This window comes from Marmota flaviventris, chromosome 17 (assembly GCF_047511675.1).
Source record: "Marmota flaviventris isolate mMarFla1 chromosome 17, mMarFla1.hap1, whole genome shotgun sequence".
Taxonomy (NCBI): domain Eukaryota; kingdom Metazoa; phylum Chordata; class Mammalia; order Rodentia; family Sciuridae; genus Marmota; species Marmota flaviventris.
Genome location: NC_092514.1, coordinates 12,251,344 through 12,272,464, shown reverse-complemented (window position 1 = coordinate 12,272,464; position 21,121 = coordinate 12,251,344). Strand labels below are relative to the sequence as shown.

General features: G+C 46.1%; 1 protein-coding gene across 3 annotated transcripts in view; it reads right to left on the bottom strand.

The window, feature by feature from the left end:
* Positions 1 to 21,121, bottom strand: part of Mprip (myosin phosphatase Rho interacting protein) — a 135,481-nt gene that overhangs the window by 98,340 nt on the left and 16,020 nt on the right. For all 3 annotated transcript variants that reach the window (XM_071603162.1, XM_071603161.1, XM_071603160.1), the window contains exons 2-3: positions 4,700 to 4,777; positions 2,727 to 2,792 (exon numbers count right to left, since the gene is read on the bottom strand). In XM_071603162.1, the coding sequence (XP_071459263.1) occupies positions 2,727 to 2,792; positions 4,700 to 4,777 (144 nt within the window). The remainder of the gene's footprint in view (positions 1 to 2,726; positions 2,793 to 4,699; positions 4,778 to 21,121) is intronic.

Sequence of the window (21,121 nt, the reverse complement as noted above, 5' to 3'; positions counted from 1 at the left end):
ACATTTTGGGCCAATCCTTCTTTGGTCTGTTCTGTACATCACAAGGATGTTGTAGCATCCAAGGCCTCCATCCCATAGACGCCAGCAGCATTCCTGCTTCAATTGTGACAATCGAAGATGACTCTGGATGTTGCCATGCAGTTCTGAGGACCACTGCTCTTCTAGGCACTCACAGAGAACTTTCCAGCTCACCTGGAGTTCTGCCCATGTGGGCCTGCCTGCAAAGACACGCTTCTTCTCCCTCAGAACTCTGCTGGCCAGGCTGAGGTGGAACTCTCTGCCAAGGGAAGGCTCCTGGACTCTGGACTGCTTGTTCCAGGGAGTGACCATGAAGGACAAACCTGATGTAGCCACCAGGCATGCAAGAGGCCTCTGGAGCTCCTACAAGAGGAGCCCCCATGTTTCTTTCTGCCTGGCCTCCACCAGGACTGCTTCTTCCTGTCTGGCTTCCACCCCAATTGCCTCTTCCTAGCTAGCCTCCACCAGGATCACCTCCTCCACCTGGCTTCTACCCCAACTGTCTCCTCCTGCCTGGCCTCTACCCACCTCTCCTCGACTCCACCCTGTCTCCTCCTACTTGGCCTCTACCCCATGGCCTCCTTGCAACTTCCTGATGAAATAGGGAAAATTCTTAAAATCTTAAAGGCATTTTGACATAACTGCCAACGTTCTTTTTCACGCGTAGAAATAATGCCACTTTATCCCAAGAGGCACTGTGTATGTGTATAGAACAACTTTAACTGGCTACCCGTCAATCATTTGCTCCAAGATCATCTGCCCATATACAAAAACCTTTCAGCTCTGGTCATCCCCCAATGCCCTCTCTTCCAAGTCTCCTGGGGCTTCTTTGTTTCCTCACACCCCTGGCACTGGGCCATCTTGGCCCCAGCACCAAATGAAATACTACCCAGCCTGCATCCAGGTTGCTGGGAGACCAGTGCGGGCCATGAGGTGTCAGCACTCCTGGCTCGATGGTCTCAATTATTGAGAAGCTCTGGGATACAGCATGTGCTTGGCCTTAGTGCCGATTCAGAGGCAGCCTGTAACCACTTTCTTTGTACTTGTGCAACAGAGCCAAAGGGAACAGTGGATTGTGCTGGACTTTAGTTGGACCCAACAATAATCAGTCACCAAGGAAGGTCCAGGGAGTTCTGTTTCAGGCTGGTTTATGGCCCAAGCTCAGCTTAAACGCAATCCAGTGAGCTCTTGAGGTTCACTCTAGAATGGTAGACAGCTGCAGGACTTCCGAATGGGCCAGCCAGGAACAGGAAGGACAAGGCAAATCTCCACGCTTGTGGGAGCCCAGCCTCCACCTAATATCTGCTTGCCCACATAAAGATCAGGCCAGGAGGACGCTAAGGGCAGAGTCTGTCCTGCAGGCCTGCCTCCTTCCTCAAGGACAGCAGTGACCAAGAGCATCACCTTCTGCCCCTAGCAGCACCTACCTTGCCTCCGTCTAGCAGTATTCACCTCTAATCTGCTCACTTCAAACTACTCTGGACTACAGATGGTCTGGGCAAAACTTTCTGCTTCCCAGAACCAACGAAGCAACTAGTGAGGTAACAGTCAATACAGATACGTAATGGGATAACAGGTATGGATGTCATGGTCTCAGGAATAAAAGGTGAGAAAGTACCACCAACCCACTTCTGGCATTTGCACACGTTAGCTCTAATGACCACCCCAAAATCCCAGTGTCCCAATGCTCTGGAAGGTCCTTAAAACACAGTCACCTCTATTCACACTCCAGATCTCTCATCACTGCAGCAAAGAAATGACCTCTGCATGGGACAGGTAGGCCAACCTATTTGACATAGCATGACTAGATTTTCTAGCAGGATCCCAATTTTCAGAGATTGCCCAAATGCAAGTGTAGACACACACACACTCATCATACTCACCCATTCAAAAGCAACTGGGAAAGGTGGTCAAAACGTCCCTCTTTAACCCTTTATAGGTATAGTCATACTTTAAACATGGGAGAGAAATCTCCTTTAGAGAAAAAGGCAGGGGCTGACATGAGTGGAAAAACAAAAGCCAGAACATTCCACTTGGTTGGGCTGGGTGTTTGGTCTCTGGAGCAAGAACAGCAAACGTTCATCCAGCGTAGGACAGTCACTCAGGAACAGGAGGCTTCTAACATTAGCTAAAAACATCTACCCAAGATTGAATGGGATAAGCAAAACTAAAAGTCAGAAACTTAGAGGCAGCCCTAGGATGACAGCACATGAACCCATCTGTCCCCTGCCCACTCCTACAGGTCCACAGCTTGTGAAAGTCCTTGCTGAGACTCAGGACTTTGCCCTCAATTTCCTCAATGCCAAATCCAAACTCCTATTAGCCTTGAACAGGAGTGACTTCCCGTCTCACTACTTCTTCTCACCCTCAACCACTGAAGAAGACATCTCAAACCCAGGGTTCTAGGTTTTCACAGCCATCTCCAATGGGTGCCACAAGTCCTTCAAAATAGCCCAAACATCTGAGCATGGTGGCTCATGTCTGTGATCCCAAGGGTTCGGAGAGGCTGAGGCAGAAGGATCACAAGTTCAAAGTCAGCCTCAGCAACTTAGCAAGGCCCGAAGCAACTTAGTGAGACCCTGTCTCAAAATAAAATATGAAAAGGGCTGGGGATGTGGCTTGGTGGTTAAGCACCCCTGGCTTAATCCCCAGAGCCAGAAAGAAGCCCCAACAGAAGCTAGGGAGTAGGCAAGCAGGAGGACACTCACCATCTCATCCAGGGCGTAGCGCAGGAGGCCATGCTCATAGAGGATGAAGAACCGCCGCTGCCATTTCTGCAATGGAGCACAGAGTCTGTCGTTAGGGAAGTCCTGGCCCCAGGTCTCAGCTGACTGAGTCCCTGTGTCTGTCAAACCCAAATCTAAGGAATACTGGTTCCATGGCTTCAATTTCTGGGACAGACAGCAGGAAAAGAGACCCAAGGCATAACCACAGTGATTCATTTTAGCCAGGCTGGGGCCCAGAGAGGAGTCCCAAATCATATGAATGACTTGGGGCTCCACACAAGTAATATTGGGATTTAACAAGAAGCTTTTTAAAATCTGAGAGCTCATGGGAGCAAGTCATGTGTAGTCACACTTCTAATTCCTTACAGCAGCTGGCACAGATCTATCACCTGATGTGTGTCAATATTTTTTGCATGAATGATCAGACACAATCTGGAATAACCAAAGGATGAGAAGGCACTGATTTACCACTTCTGAAAAAATCCAGGAAACTGCTAGAAAAGCACATGATCCACTGGGAGACAAAAAAAAAAAAAAAAAGACAGCTAGGCTCCAGGCAGTGATGGAAAGAACTAACAAAAATCAAAAGGGAAGAGGAGCAAGACAGTGTAAACAACCCTAATCCAGGGTGTGGTCAACTGCAAAGGGACCCCCCCCTCTCACTTTCTAACCAAAGGTCAGGTCACCGGGGTACCAACAGTGGTAGAATGCCACTAAGAGCTGGAATGGAAAGGACTATAGAGGCACCTTCTTTCTGTGTGGAGAAGGGTTTTGTCTGCTACTGAGGCTCTTGGTCTAAATCATGATTGATTGGCATAGCTCCCAAACCTCAAGGGTCCAAGACCTATACTTAACCTTTCAAAAAACTCAACCATATCCAGACCTTTACTAGCAATAAGGCCACAGAACTAACTACAATATTATGTCTCTTTGCTGTGGTCTAGAATCATCAATTTATAATAATAATGATTTTCCTTTTAGAAACTGGAAATGGCAACTCTGTACAACCTTAATAGAAACCAGGAAAGGGACCTGGGAACTGTAGTCTAGACTTGTTGCTACTGAGCCCTCCCACCTGGGTAGCAGGAATAGGGATGTGAAGGGCCTTGCAAGAGGATCTACAGGGGGTGTCCAAGGGGAGACTGCCAGGACATGTTTTCAGGAAACATTTTCAAGGTTATATGTCGTCTTTAAAATCAAAACCAATGCAGAAGGAAGCCCAAAGATACAATGCAAGGTCAGTGGGACAAAAATATGCACTCCCAGGGCCCTGGCCCAGAAGGAGAAAAGATGAGCAGCAGAGACCCCAAAGAAGGGGAAGGGGAGCTCCAGAACGCAAGGGAGGCGAAGCAGCAGAGCTGAAGCAGTTGGTACCCAGAAGGGGGCGCACAAAAATGGAAGGGCAGTGTTTTGCCTAAAGACAACCTAAAAGGGCTTCCTGGCTGAGAACAAGCCATCAGGCAGGATGATGCTGGTCAACCACCTGGACTCCAGCAGTCACCTGACCTGGCTGGGGGCCAGGAGAGAGGGCAATGTGATGTTTAAGGTGCACTCTGGCCCTGCCCCTGCCAACAATGCTCCTGGTTCTGGGCCTCGGCTCCCAGGGAGCTGCAGGAGGCACTCTTGGAACCGAGAACCACATCAGTATAATGCACAGGTGCTCAGCTGCTCTTCTGGCTTCCAGTTAACTGGACAGAATCAAGAGCCACGCTGATCCACAAAACAGATGGCACCCACACGAGAGCATCTTGTTTTGAAGGGAAGACTTTGAAAAAAATATGCCTAACTGAGACTTTCTGTGAACCCTGTGAATTCACCAAATGAGGGTCTCAGTCGGCCTGCCATCCCAGACATCCATTCTTGTCTTCCTCCTCCATTCTGCCAATGGGCCCTCAGAGGGCCTCCCTGCTCTCTCTGGTCCCCGCCACCCTGAGAATTCACTCTGGTGCTCTTACCCGAGACCGGTGCACTGGGTTGTCAAAATCTGTCCCATCTGGAGCCAGGAGCAGCCAGCCACCATAAATGGGTTTTGCCTAGAAGAGAAAAAGGAGGAAAGATCATCAGAGGCTTGAACCATAGCAAGAAAGACCAGGTCAAGTTGACAAACACAAAGTCACCCCAGCTCAGCTGAACATGCCTTCCCTCCCAAACTACAGACTCTCCAAGGCAGATGCACTAGAGTAAGAAGTTAGGGGGATTCTATAACATCCAGGGCAGAGTGGAGAAAGCAGATTCTGGCAGGAGTCGGAAAACACTGAAAGACCACAGGCTACCTCCTTCAAGTTCCTGAGCAACACATTAAGATCTGGGGTGGGGTGGGGGGGGTGGCATTTTATTCAATAAGAATGTGAGTGCCCGCATGTAGTAGCATCAGAAATATGTCAACAACACAGTCCCTAGTCCTCATCCTGAAGATGAAAAGCAGGGCTGGGGAGAAACACTCTGCTAGTGATCAAGGATCAAGTCTATACCATCCAAGGAGTCACCGCTCACTGGCTGTAGCCAGAAGACAAAAACCTTCTGAGCTTCAAGCCTCCCATTCTAGAGGTGGAGAATTTTGACACTTCTATCTATATCTCACAAGTTTATGGGAGGATTGATAAGATACTACAAGTAGAATCCAGCATAAGGATGTAAAATGGTGCAGCCACTTTGGAACACAGCCTGGCAGTTCCTCAAAACGATCATTGAAGAGTTACCATAAGCCCCAGCAAACCCACTCCTACGTACATGCACCCACGAAAACTGAAAACAGGTGCTGAAATAAAAACCTGTACACAAATGTTCCTCACAACATCATTCACAATCACCAAAAGGTGGTAACTACTTAAATGTCCATCCACAGAGAAATGAATGAACAGATATGGTCTAGCCATTCGTGGAACATTACCTAGCCATAAAAAAGAGAGTAGTACTGATGCATGCTATAACATGCAAGAAACTTAAAAAAAAAAAAAAAAAAGCCAGACACAAAGGCCCACCATACTGCAGGCAAATCAAAAGAACAGAAATATTAGCGGGAGAGGGGATGGGGTTTCTGCTGATGGGTATAGGGTTTCTTTTGGAGGTAATAAAAATATTTGGGAATGAGATAGTAGAGCTAGTTGCACAACATTGTGAATATGCTAAAACCAGATGAATTGTACGTTTTAAAGGGGTGAATTTTGTGGTATGTGAATTATATCTCAATAAAAACATAAGAAAAACCACACTAAGCATGGTGTCTGGCCTATAAATTCTCAATAAGCGTTAGGCACTGTCTATTATATTTTTACTGTCCAAAGAGTTCCCCACTCCCAAGACCCTGGCAGTGGGAGCTCAACTCAGGTTATGAGAACAAAGACAGACACTCTGGCTCCATCCCTCTCCCTCTTCACCCAGCTGGCAAGAGGGGCGGGAAAAGGCATAGCCCAGCCACATAACCATTACCCTGTGGAGGGCAGTAACACAAAGGAAAACGGTCCCCCGACTTTTGGTCACACAACAATCTCTGGTCAAGCCTTGGGAGCCCTCTTATAAACCCTTTCCATACTGAGAGGTTCACACCCCCTCCCTTCATTGTGGAATCTAATAATATGTGACTCAGAAAGGGCAGGTCACATAGCCCCCAGGCTGAGACAGGAGTCCTCTCTTTCCTCGGCTTCTTTCTGCAGACCTGAGACCCCCCTGGGAACATTGACTTATCCCACCAGCAGAGTGTGTAAAGGGGCTGTAGGCCTGAGGTGGGGCAGGCTGCAGGGAGAAGAGGTACTCATTCTGAAGAAACACCAGATGCTGGCAGAGGGCGGGGCTTACAACACCACCCTCCCAGGCCAAGAGGTCCATGAAATGAAATGAGCAAAGGAAACAGAGGTCTGTTTTCTCTGAAAATACCAGGAGCATCCTGCAGTCCCCAGGTGAGTGAGCACACCAGGCCTCTCTCCACATGGCTCTAGGTGAGCACTCCAAGTGGACCCCATCAAACCCACCTAAGGCATGGGAAAGTCAAGGCCTCAGTCAAAGGTCAGACAGCTCTCTTTGTGTACCAATACCCAGTGACTCCCGGCCCACAGGTCCCCCACCTGGGAGGTCAGCAGGCTAGACCACGAAGCTGTTGCTCTACCTCAACCTGGTTTAATATATGCCAGGTTGCTGGCCTCTGGCTACAGGGCTTTGGGGTGGCATCACATCAGTAAGCTACACCTAGCAGGACTTCCCAAAAAAGGACAGTTAGGCCAGGCGCAGTGGCATATACCTGTAATCCCAGTGGCTTGGAAGGCTGAGACAGGAGGATCATGAGTTCAAAGTCAGCCTTAGCAACTTAGAGAGGCCCTAAGCAACTTAGTGAGACCCTGTCTCAAAATTAAAAAAAAAGTGTGTGTGTGTGGGGGGGTGCTGGGGATGTGACTCAGTGGTTAAGCATCCCTGGGCTCAATCCCTGGTACCAAGCGGGGGCGGGGGGAGGACAATGGGGACCTACAGGTCTGGCACAAGTTCCCTCAGAACCCAGGCTAACCATGGTCTCAACCCAAATCCTTATTTGCATCATTATTCATTCAACGACCATCTGGCCAGCCCTACTACATGCATGGCCCTGTGTGCTGCACATTAGGGACTCTGCTGGCACCCACCAGCTAGGTGAAGCCAATCACAGATCATGACCCAGATCACAGTGAAGGCAAGCCCGGGAAATGGAGTGTCCAGAGCAGGAAACAAAGGTTCCAGAAGAAGGCACCTGCTAGGAAGCAGATGACCCCACTGAAAGCATCTACCAAGGCAAATCCAGAGAGACAGAAGCAGCTTAGTGGCTGCCTGGGGATGTAGGGATAGGAGGGTTGAGAGCCAGGTTTCTTTTGGGGACAATGAAATCTTCAAAAACTTAACTGTGTTGGTGACTGCACGTCTCTGGGAATACACTAAAAATAATTGAATTACACATTTTTAATAGGTCATTTGTATGGTATGAATTTTGTCTCAATAAAGCTTTTTTTCTGTACTGGGAATTGAGCCAAATCCCCACTCCTTTCTGTATTTTATTTAGAGACAGGGTCTCGCTAAATTGCTAGGGCCTCACTAAGTTGCTGAGGCTGGCTTTGAACTCACAATACTCCTGCCTCAGCCTCCTGAGCTGCTGCGATTACAGGTGTGCCCCCCTGTGCCTGGCTTCACTATAGCTGTTTTAAAAAAACATTTACCAAGGACTGCCAGCAGTGGGGGAGCAAAGGCTCCTCCTTCGTCAGCTCCAGACTACAGGCAGCTACCTCCCCTTCTCCCCAACCTGGAGGACTCAAGTTTCCAGGGAGGGATCAAGTTTCCAGGTGCCTGCCCCAGTCAGATTTCAGAGGCTTCATTCAAAGAGACAGGGACAAAGGTTACCAAGTCAACAACCGTGGACCACCAGTAGGTAGAAAGGAGCTGGCGTGGGCCAGACAGGCAGAGGGGAACAGGAGGCCCAGAGTACACTGAGCGGGCCTGCAGGGTATGGGAGGGTGAGAGCTCCCAGAGGGCCGTGTGGATGTCTGCAGCTGAACGCCAACTAGAACCACGCAGCTCAGGGCCACAGCCTCCCTGCACAGCCATGTGAGCCAAGGCCAGGGACAGAGCAGGGGTGGGTCACCCCCAGCACCCTCACCCCACGCACACACACACACCGTGGTCTGGGCTGGAAAGGACTCTCCGGCAAGGGCACAGTGAGCAGCCATTTTTAACCCTCAGACCTTTCCCCACAGAGAGCATCCAGACTACAACCAGCGCTACAATCCCAGATAACACCACACAGGACCCCCACTCGCACTGCCGTTTTCCTCTCCCCACAGCCTGGCCAAAGTGTCTGCTGTGTTACCCCAGCTCTCTCACCCTGCCCCTTGCCTGGCAATCCCATCCATCCCTCATGGCTCTACATCCCTTCCTCAAGGGGCCAACCTGACCTCCTAGGTCAGCATCCAGTGACTCACCTCCATCATTACGACAATGACCCGTTTCAGAATTAATGTGTGCCTGTCATTTCACCATGTAATTATACTGCCCCTCACCTTAGAACCTTCACTCCAGGGCACAGGGTGGGGTAGGCCCCACTCCAGCTATGTCCTTCATCTGAAGGCAGGCCTAAGAGGGACAAGAAGGGAAGGCAGGCAAGGGGCCAGCCAACTGTGCCTGCAGATCAGTTCTGCTGGGTACTCATTGCTCTCTCTCCCGCTAAGCTTCCTGTTTCTTGGAGAACCTATGGTCCTGACTCAGTCACCCTGACCTTGTCCCCCAGGCAAGGAAAGGACTGCTAGGAAGAGCTACTGTTCTGCCAATATCTAAAAATGCCACATGCTCCCACCATCACCGTGGAGTCACCACGTCTGTAAGTCCAGAAGTAACCCTGACAGAAGGCCCACAAACAGAGGCAGGAGAGAGCCCAAAAGGAAGCTGGCCTGTCAGCTGAGTGCACTGTGGAACTGAGCGGTGCACTCAGTTTTGCTCTTCTCTGGCTTTGGGGGACACAGGGAAGCAGGTGTCTGCAGCTGACACTGGAAACTGGAGATGGGCTGCCAGGACCCACGGGAGAGGCCTGAGATCCATTTCACACAGCCCCGCACAGCAGGCCTTCTGCACAGCAGGCCTTCTGCACAGCAGGCCTTCTGCACAGGCCCTCCAGAGAAGGCACAGAGCTCCAGATCCCCAGAGAAGTCACCAAACCTGAGCTACTTGTCCTCCCACACAGCCTGCACAAACCAGAGGCTACACGTCAGGCTGCTCTCTGGGAGGACTGAGGGGAAGTCCTTTTAAACCCTTTTAAAAACGGTGACTTGAAACTTCTGTCTCCTGGATGATGGGGAAGATACAATTCTCCCTATTCCTCCTGCTAAACACAACTGAAATCCTGGGCATCATGAGTAAGACAAACATAAGACCCTGAAAGGAGGGTAGCAGAAGACAGAAAGGCTCGGGACCTCAGCAACCAAGAAAAAATACAGTGCTGATTTCCTTAGGCTTGCCTTTTGCCTCATTATCCCGGACTGCGTACTGGAGAGGCTGGCAACCTGGAAATACCAATGGACACAGATAGAAGAAGAAAAAAAAAAGCCCAGCCAGGCATCATGACGCACACCTATAATCCCAGCAACTTGGGAGGCTGAGGCAGGAGAATCCCAAGTTGAAGACCAGCCTCAGAAACTTAGATAGACCCTGTCTCAAAATAAAATAAAAAGGGGGCTGGAGTGGTGGCTCAGTGGTAGAGCATGTGCCTAGCATGTGTGAGGCACTGGGTTCTAGTCTCAGCACCACATATAAATAAATAAAATAAAGGTCCATTGACAACTAAAAATTAAAATAAATAAAATAAAAAGGGCTGGAGATGGAGTTCAGTGGCAGAGTGCCCCTGAGTTCAGTCTCTAGCACTGAGAAAGAAAGAAAGAAAGAAAGAAGCTGCTCCCTGAGCTAAAGAGCCAGAAAGGACCAGCCTTTCAGAGAGACTGCAGCCCCACCCTCAAGTGAGTGAAGGCTGGGCATGGACCCTGCCAGCTGTCACAAGACACCTCAACACCCTGTCCAGGCTGTGTCAGAAAACGCCAAGTAGGGAGCCAAGGTGTTCATTTCCCCACCCCAACCCCCCAAAAGGGGGTCCCTCCCTCTCCCCACGGAGGCCCATTGCCCAGGAGTAATGAACCAATCCCACTTGGCAGTAATGAACCATCCCTACCTCAAGGGTCAAGGGAGAACAAGTGGAGCACATGTGACCCCCAATCCCCTCCTGAACAGTGTCAGAAAAGCTGACACTTATCATCTTGTAAGATGACAATCATGGGGCTGGGGACATAGCTCAGTTAGTAGAGTGCTTGCCTTGCATACACAAGGCCCTGGGTTCAGCACACACACACACACACACACACACAAATGACAATCATGTCATCAGAGTCCCTCAAGGATAGGAGGAGGATAAGACAGTAAGAGTCTTCAGAGAATGGCTGGAAAAACTCTCAAATTGAACAAGAGTGGCAACTTACAAATTCAGGAAGCTGAGTGAGCTCTGAAGGATAGAGCAAAAAAAGTCCACCCAAGACACATTGTAATTAAACCAAAGAAAAACTAAAGGCAAAGAAAAAATCCTGGAAGCAACCAAAGAACAATGACACCTTGTGAACGGGACTAGAAGACCTCGCATTAGGAACTGTGGCAGCCAGAAGGAAGGGACAGGGCTCCTCAGGCACTGAGAGGAAACAGAATCCTGCCCTAGTGGAGATGGCCTCAGGAACAAAAAGGAGATCAAGATATTCCTGGATGAAGGACAACTAAGGGAATCTGCTAACGGCCTGACCCCTAAAAAAAATGGCCAAAGTTCTCCAAACAAAAAGGGAAGCCAGAATCTGAGATGGAATCTTGGAACATCCAAAAGAAACCAAGAACACAGCAAACAAACAAACAAATAAAACATGGTAAAGAATTAGGCTTTCCTTACTTGGGTTTTCTGAATTATGTCTGATAACTAAAGCCAAAATTTTAACACTGTTTGTGGTTTTAAACACATACAAGGAAAAGCTTAAGATAATTACACAGGGAAAGATAGAGACGTAACCCAGGTATTCTCTTCTCTTGAACTAGATAAACGATATAACCAGTAGATTATGACAAATTATATGTATATGACAGAGTGCCTAAAGAAATCATTAAAATATTCATACCAAAAGATACACTGAATATAGGTCAATCAAAATAAAACTCTTTAAAAAAAAAAAAAAAAAGTTCAAGTAGCCCACAGGAAGAAGGAAAAAGAAAACAAAAACCAGAGGGACCAAACAAAACAGAAAAAATTATAGCCTAATAATGGTATTAAACATGAATGGGCACAATGTATTAATTAAAACACAGAGACTGGAAGACTGAATTTTTTAAATGGCCCAAGTATATACAAGTAATTTATTGCAAATACAATGATTACAGGCAGGGTGGTAAAGATACATCTTGTAACTATTCATCAATGGAGAGCAGAGTTGCTATGCTAATAAATAAAGCATATTCAGCACAAATAAAATCACCAAACTGAGAAGAATGTTACATAATGATAAAACGGTGAACTCACCAAGACCTAGCAAGCCTAAATGTGCATGCAGCAAACAGCTGCAAAATAACATGAAGTTAATACTAATAGAACTGAAAGGAAAGATACGCAAATCCAATTATAACTGAAGATTTCAACATCCCTCAGAATCTTTCAATCCTGTAACAACTGATGAATAAGTAGATATTTAAATCAGCAAGGATACAGAAGAAAGCAACACCATTATCATGGTTTGAATGTTTATTCCTTTCAAAATCAGATTAAAATTTAATTGATTGCAATCAGAGTTGAGACCTCTGAGAGGTGAACAAGTCCCCTCATGGACAGTATTACTGCCATCATAAAAGGGCAACTTTGGCCCCGTCTGTCTTTATGCCCTTCTACCTACACCTTCTGCCCTGTGACGATTTTGCCAGAGGGCCCTAGTCAGATGCCGGAGTCTTGATCTTGGTCTTCCCAGGCAAGAAAATAAATTTATAATTACTCAGTTTAGGTCTTCTACTATAACAGCACAAATAAAAATTAAGAACAACCTTCAACCAACAGAATCTGGCATTAATAGAACAGTTCATCAAACAGCAGAATACACACTCTTTTTCAGTGTCCACAGAACACATACCCAAACAGAACCTATCCTGGGCCATAAAACAAAACTCAGTAGATTAAAATGACTGAAATCCAATGAACCAGACATCAAGAACAGAAAGACAACAAGAAAATCTTCAAACACCCAGAAACTAAATGACATACTTTTAAACAATTTTATGGGTCAAAGATTAAATCAAGGGAAATTCTTTTCTCAAAAAAAAAAAATTACTTTAAAAAAGTAAAATAAAATGTATCAAAGTTTGTGGGACATAGCTAAAGAATGCTGAGAGAACACTACAGTATTAAAATGCTTACCTTAGAAAAGAGGAAAGGTTTCAATCTAAGTTCCACCTCAATAACCTAGAAAAAGAAGTATAACATATACCCAAGGCAAGAAAAAAAGAAGGAAATAATAAAAATAAGGTCAGAATCAATACACTGAAAAACAAATCAGTTCTTTGAAAAAACAGATAAAACTGATAAGCTTCTGTCAACAACAAAGAATGTAAAAATTAAAGTATCAGAAAAGAAATAGGAGCTACCACTATAGATTCTTGAGAAATCAGAAGCATAATGTATTATACCATGAACAAGTCCACAAACATTAAACCACTTAGATAAAATGGACCAATTTCACGAAAAAAAAAAAAAAAAAAACACAGAAAATCTTAATGACTGAATGACTGTTAAAGAAACTAAATATGTAATGTATTTTAAAACTCCCCCAAAACAGGTCTCAGGCCTACATGGTTTCACTGGAAAAGTCTACCAAATGTTTAAAGAATCAACACCAACTCTACATAATCTTTTTGAGAAAACAGAAGAAGAGACACTTTCAATGCATTTTAGGAAACTAGTCGTACCCTGACAGAACCAGGAAAACACAATACAAAAAAAACAGTCAAAATACAAAAGCATAATACCCCTTACAAACACAGACTCAAAAATCCACAAACTATGAGCAAATAGAATTATATAATAAAACCAAGTGGGGCTTATTTCAGGGATGTTAGTTTAATTACAGCAAATACAACTGATGTAATCTACCACAATCGCAGGCTAAAGAAGAAAAAACACAAAGTCGTATCAACTGATATGGGAAAATGTAACGAAATCCAACATCCACTCACAATTTTATAAACCTGTCAGAAGTGTAGGAAGAGGGAAACTTCCAAACTTCCTCATCTTGATACAGAGCATTTATGAAAACCTTCAATTAATGGTGAAAGACTGAACATTTTCTTTCTAAGATCAGGACCAAGTCAATGCTGTCTATTCTCAACTCTCATTCAACACATTGTGAGAATTTCTAGCCTGTGCAAGAAGATAATAAAAGGCATAGATTGATAAGAAACAAAACATTTATAGATGACATAGTTGTCTATGTGAAAAACCACACATAATCTCCAGAAACCTCCCAGAACTAGTGGGTTCAGTTAAGATTGCAGGTTACAGTATCAGTGTACGAAAATCAGTATTAGTTCTATATACTAATATGAACATGTGGATATCAAAATCAAAAATACAGAAAATACCATTCACCACTGATCTCACAAAAATGAAATACTTAGGTGTAAATCCAACAAAACATGTACAAGACTTACATGCTGAACATTCTACAATGAAGAAAGAAATCAAAGACGATCTAAATAAATGGAAAGAGAACACTATGTTTATAGACTATAAGATTCTTAAGATGTTGATTCTCCCCAAACTGATATAAAGATAAATGTACTTCTTATTCGAATCCCATTCTTGTAGATACAAATAAGATTATTCTAAAATTCATATGAAAGGCAAACAAACTAGAATAGTTGTTTTTTATTACAAAAGAGTAAAGATGGAGTCTTCTACCTATCCAATCACAAGACTTATTACATATCCACAGTAATCAGGAGTCTGTGGTATCAGAGCAAGGTCAGAAACATTGATCAATGAAATAGAACAGACAACCCAGTAATCAACCCACATGAATGTGCCAAATTAACTTCTAAAAAAAGGTGCAGATGCATCGCAATTAAGGAAGGACAGCCTTTCAACAAATGATGCTGGAACAAGCGTTCATGCTCAGGAAAAACAAAACAAAATGCTCACACTAATGTAAAAATTAACTTTATATAAAATTTAACTCAAAATGGAACACAAACATACATTGAGAAATCAGATTTCATTAAAATAAAAAGTCGACTGTTCTGTAAAAGGACCTGCTAGCAAGATGGAGGAAGAAAAAGGCAAAGGATAGGACAAAATGTTTGCAAATGACCTTTTTGACTACAAACTAGTATCTAGAATATATAAAGTTCTCTCAAAACTCGATAGTAAAAAAATAAAATAAATGACCCAATTAGGACACAAGCAAAAGACATTTCACAGAGAATTTACAGATGCTCATGAGAAGACATTCATCATTATTGGGGAAATTAAAGTTGAAATCACAGGAGATACTACTATACTCTATCACAATGGCTAAAATTATTTTTAAAAGGTAACAACACCAAAGGCTGACAAGGATGTAAACAAAGTATATCACCCATATAGTGCTGATGAAAATCAATTTGGAAGTTTCTTAAAAACTAACCATAGGATTATTGTATGACCAGGAACTGAGTTCCTGGATATTTATTCCAGAGAAATGAAAATATACATTCACACAACACGACATACAAATGGTGATATCAGCTTTATTCACAACAGTCAAAAACTGGAAACAACCCATACATCCTTCAGCAGGTGAACAAACTGTGGCTCACCATCCCACGCAATACTAGTCAGCAACTAAAAGGAATGAACTACTGACACACACGACCACTTGGATGTCCAAGATGAGTGGAAAAAGGAACTCCAACAAAAAAGTCAAAGGCTACATGCTATATGATTCCACTTGTAAAACATTCATTCCTGAGATATGAAATGTACGGGAAAGAACAGATTCTCAGTTGTTGGGATGAGGCAGAGTTGGTGGGACAGGAGAAGTGGCTAGGAGGACCCTGTGGGGATAGATGCTATGAATCCTGACTGCAACAGTGTCAGCATCCTGGCTGTGACTTGCACCTCCTGCACTGCAGGGTGTCACCATTGGGGAAATTGGTCGAAGAGTACAAGGATTACTCTGTGTTATCTTACAACTTTAAGGGAATCTACCATTATCTGAATATAAGTTTTTTGTTTTTACTTTTTTTTTTTTTGCGGGGGGGCGGGGGGCGGTACCAGGATTGGATCCAGGGTGCTTAATCACTAAACCACATACCTAGCCCTTTTTATTTGAGACAGAGTCTCACTAACTTGCTAGGGGCTTGCTAAATTGCTGAGGCTGGCCTTGAATTTGTAATCCTCCTGCCACAGCCTCCAGAGTCACTGAGATTACAGGCATGTACCACTGTGCCCAGCTATAAAAATTTATTTAAAAAAAAAAACAAAAACATATGGGGCTGGAGTTGTGGCTCAGCAGTAGAGTGCTCGCCTTGCACATGAGAGGCCCTGGGTTCGATCCTCAGCACCACATAAATAAATAAAATGGAGATACTGTGTTCAAATACAACTAAAAAAAAAATAAATGTTAAAAAAAAAAAAAACCCAAACCCGCTACTTCCCAAATTTTCCCTCCACTCCAACTGCACACAGGTGTGGAATCCTGGAAAGGGACCAGCCAAAGCCCCACAGCTCTGGGGCTGCAACAGCCCCTGCAGGTAGTCCTTGAAGGTCTGCCAGCACCCTCCCCAAGCAAAGTCCATCTGCGGAGTCCCTGAGATGTGTGGCTTGTATTCCACTGGCCGTGTCAGTGGCTTCTCCTGGAGACCGCATGCACATGTGTACTTGCACGCACACATGCACACACGGACATTCCCTCCCTCAGGCCCCCTACTTGACCACAATGAGGTTCCTCACCACCCTCCTGAGGGAGATCTGGGTTGTGTCAGGGAGAGGTCAACTGTCTCAATTCAGGCCAAGCAGGTGGGGCAGAGGCAGAAGCCAACATCCTGGCCTGCTTCACACAGTGCCGTCAAGCTGCCACATGGACGTTTCCCAGACACGAGCAGGCCTCTGGACCCAGTCACCCATCACAACCAGCCCCAAGGCACTCAACTGGTCATTCTCATCTTGGCTCCACGTGGCCTGTCTGTGGCTCAAAGAACAGGGAGAGAGCGATCAGTGATGGATCTCTAACAGGTGGTTTAACCCAGATTTCCTGTTCCCTTGGACTCAGGAACCTCGGAGGAGAAGCAGTCAGGCACAGCACCACCAGAACAACCAGTGAAGAAGTGTGGGTCTCACCCTTTCTGCCCCCTGAAAGCCCTCCACGGTGCAGTGCCCCTCACCTCCTAAACCTTACCTCCCACACCAACGTCTCTCACAGGATAAGGTGATTCATGGTCCCACGCACAGCCTGTTCAAGACTCCATGCCCTTAGGCATCAGTAACTGACCCAAAGCCAGCCACTTATGCAGTAGGTGCCAGGGCTGTTCTGCCATTCCCTCAGCTCAGCCCAGGCACTCCACAGACCCTTCTGCTCGGCTCCTCTTGCATGCACTTCAGGCCTCTGGGCTTTGTACAGCATTTCTACATGGTCAGTTCCTTAGCCCACTCTGCAGAAGCTCCTGCTCTCCTCCAAGATACTGCCTCCTGACTCTGTGTCAGCCACACTCCTCTCTTACAACAACACAATCCCAACAGGAAACAAGAATCCAGCCTTCATCTAGCTAAGTTCCCAGTATAAAGCTGGGTTCTGGGGAATAAATAATCAAATAAATAGGTAGCTGACTCCACTTACTGGTCATCACACAGAACCTAACTGCTCTGCAGTCTTATTGGGAGTACTGCTGTTAAGGCTTCCTCAGGACCTGGAGAGCCTGGCTGCACCTCTGACTTCCATGACAAGATGCCAATCACCAGGATGGGGCCAGTGCCCAACACCAAGGGGACAATCAGCGCCCTGAAGACTAAGTAGATTGCCAGTATAGCTGGGCTGAGCCTCAACTTGTAATCCTTCCTCCTCTACATGTCAAGTCCCTGGCCAGGCCACTGTGGGTATCCTGCACTCTCGGCAGCACATGGCCACATGCATTAAGAACCACAACATGCTGTGCTGCTGGTACAGTAAGTCTGCAGCCAGAGACTCAGCCTAAAGCAATGACAGAGCACAGCAAGAAGTTCCAGTCATGATGTGGGAAGAGCCCAATGTCCAACAGAAACAGGCCATTTGAAAGCTGCTACGTAACTCCCTCCAGGAGCACAAAACCACCTGTTATAATGTCCCAGACACTCCCATCCAATCATCACTTCCTGAACAGACCCTCATGGCTTCATCTGCTCTGGGTCCTGGGTGACCAGTACCCCCTGGAGGTATTCAGTAGAATCTCCCTAGCAGCCGTTCTGAAGTTGAAGGTATAAACATGAGGCACACAGAGATCCTCCCTTGAGGGGCACCCAGAAGGAGACCAGACATGTGGGTAGGATGTCAAGGTGTTTGTAAAATAGGTAAGGATGGCTTATGATCAGGAGCTGCGATAGTTAAGATGTGAATGTTCCCCAAGGGCCCATGTATTAAAGTCTTGGTGGACTGTAACAGGTAGAACCTTTAAGAGGTAGTGCCTAGTGGGAGATCTTCAGGTCCCTGGGGAAGGGCATTCGTAAAGGGAATTATGGGAAGCCAGCCCCCTCTTCACTCTTTTTCTGCCTCCCACAAGGTAAGTGGTTTTGCTCTGCCATGCACTCCTGCCATGATGTGCTATCTTGCCACAGGCCCCAAAGCAATGGGTCCACCTCATCACAGACTGAAACCTCCAAAACTGTAAGCCAAAATAAGCTTTTTTCTTTATAAATTAACTATTTCAGGTACTTTGTTATAGTGATGAAAAGATAACACAGGGGCTTGGATTGTGGCTCAGTGGTGAAGCACAAACCTAGTGTGTACGGGGCCCAGGTTCAATCTTCAGCACCACATAAAATAAATAAATAAAATGAAAGGCACTGTGTCCATCTACAACTAAAAAAAAAAAAATTAAAGAAGAAAAAAGATAACACAGAAGTCAATGAGAAAACAGCTAACTATTGACTGCTGGGGCCATGGGCAAATGTTAGAGGTGTTTTGGTTTGTTTGTTTGTTTGTTTGTTTACCAGGGATAGAACTCAGGGGCACTCAACCACTGGGCCATATCCCCAGCCCTGTTTTTATTTTATTTAGAGACAGGGCCTCACTGAGTTGCTTAGCACCTCGGTTTTGCTGAACTCTGAACTCCTGATCCTCCTGCCTCAGCCTCCCGAGCCACCAGGATTACAGATGTGCGCCACCACGCCCAGCAGGTTTGGTTTTTTTTATCATCTTTGCAATGTTACTATACAAATTACATTACTTTGTAATGTTACTATTCAGCTGCTGTTTACGGAGAGGAGAAGATGTCTGCCTGACCGCACATGCACAGCTTCTGATATAATCCAGGCAGAATGGCTTCAAACAGGAAGAGGAGATGCTGGTCATTCTTAGCAGAACAAGAGGCAGGGGGAGCTAGGGAATCTCTATATTTCCATCTCTGCCAACATGATCAAACAGCTCTGGATACTTAGTATAAAGATCCTGGCCTGGGACTAAGGAGGCCCAAGTTCAAGTCCTGGTACCCACTGTATGGCCCACAGCAAGACAGTATTTCTGGAGGCTGGGGCTGTAGCTCAGAGGTAGAGCATTTGCCTGGCACATGTGAGGTACTGGGTTTGATCCTCTGCACCATGCACACCTGTCATCCCAGAGGCTGGGGAAGCTAAGGCAGGAAGATCGCAAGTTCAAAGCCAGCCTCAGCAAAAGCAAGATGCTAAGCAACTCATTGAGACCCTGTCTCTAAATAAAATACAATATAGGGCTGGGGATGTGGCTCAGTGGTTGAGTGCCCCTGAGTTCAATCCCTGGTACCAAAAATAAATAAATAAATGTATTGTGTCCATCTACAACTTAAAAAAAAATTTAAATATAGTATTTCTGTGAATCTTGGTCTTATCATCTACAATAAGAGAAAAACACATATATCCTTTCCAGACCACTTAAATACAAAATCACATCAAACACAGTCCCACCTCAGACACATTTTAAGTCAGTACACAATCAAGAATGCCTCAAGGCAAGAAGCATCTACCCTAGGGCATACGTAGCACCTAGCACACAGGTGGCACTGAAACCAAATCAGTGCTCTGGGAAGGGAGCCCCACAGTGCAGGTAGCCAGGGAGAGCCTCTGAGCAGTATGCTGGTCAGGCCCAAAGGACCCCAGGGCTCCTGACTCTGAGAATGGGACAGGGCACACAAACCCCACACAGGCTCCTGCACAACAGTCTCCACTCAGATTCCAAGCAGAGTGCTGGTCCCTATGAAAGTTCTTCAAGGGAAAGCCTACTCCATACAGATGGGGCCAATATCTCAGTTCTGAGAGAACAGGGGCAAAAAAAATGCTCAGAGTTAGGGCAGGGTGGGGTAGATAGTCACCAAAAGATGGATGAGCAAGTAGGGGATCTGTGAACTATAGCTGACATATCTTCCGTGGTCTTGAGTTTAGTTCTTTGTCTCCTCCCTGCCCCCCGAAAAAGTTTCTATGAGGACACTGCCATACTTGTAGTAGCTAACAAGCTGTTTAATATTTTCTACACTTCGATTCCAAAAAGAGAAATGATGCCTGGGTGGCAACCGTCTGGCCAGCTCGTAAATCATGGGGGACTTCAAGGTCACCTGTCTTCCTAAGACATTTAGATGTAAGTCAGTAAGACAATGAGAGATGTGAGCAACAGCAAGGTCTGGGCTCAGGTCCTACCCTGCCAAGGCCTCAATGTGTCCTGTGGCCACCCAGATGGACAGTGGGAGGACCAGATGGCTCTAAACTCATGAATCCATGGAAGGATGATTCTCGGCAAAGCTGTAGGCCCAAATGCCTCTCTTAGTGGGGTGAGCATACACTCAGAGGCAGTGCCCAGAGGGGCTTCTCCTGTAGCACTAATCTGCCAGGCCAGCACTGGCCAGTACTGCAGACCCCTTGAGAGACCACAGGCTTGTTCCCACAATGCTACATGGACCAACCCATGTACTGGAACTCCTATCTGAGCATCATTCACAAGGTCTTAAGACCCAAAGAATATCCCTTGTGGCTTCATAGCCATGTAATTCTGAACCCAAACAGCACCATCAGCTCCTGCCAGCACAAGTTTCCAGAAACTACAAACTGCCTATGAAGGATGGGCCACTGTGGAGATGTTCAGAAGCATACTTCAGTCTCTACAAGTGATTCAACGTCATCAGAACACTGGGCCTGTGACCAGGAGGAAGCCCTGACTTCCAAGTGAGAAAGACCACTGCACACCAGCAGGCAGGACGCACCTCCACTTCAGTGGACAGGGGGGACACTGCTAAAAGGCCCGTGGTTTCCTTCCTTGGTCGCCTCTAGGCTGCTCCTCCTTCCTTACCCCCTGTTGTCCTGCCACTGTCCCAGCCACTTTATATTCATGTATTTTTAATCTTCACAATAAATCTATGAGGTATGTACCATCACTGCCTCCACTCATCATCCAAGGAAATCAAGGACAAAAGGGAACTATGAGGCCTGTCAAAGGCTACAGAGCTAGAAATGGCAGAAGCAGAAAGGGAACAGAGGCCACCGGGCTCCACAGCCTGTCCCTCACCCACCAGACTACCTCTGACCTCTGCATGCCTCTCCCAAGGTGAAGGCTGGAAGATAAAGACTGGTACCTGCAGGGACCTCTACCCAAGTGAGACATCCTTGGGTGTGTGGGGGGGGG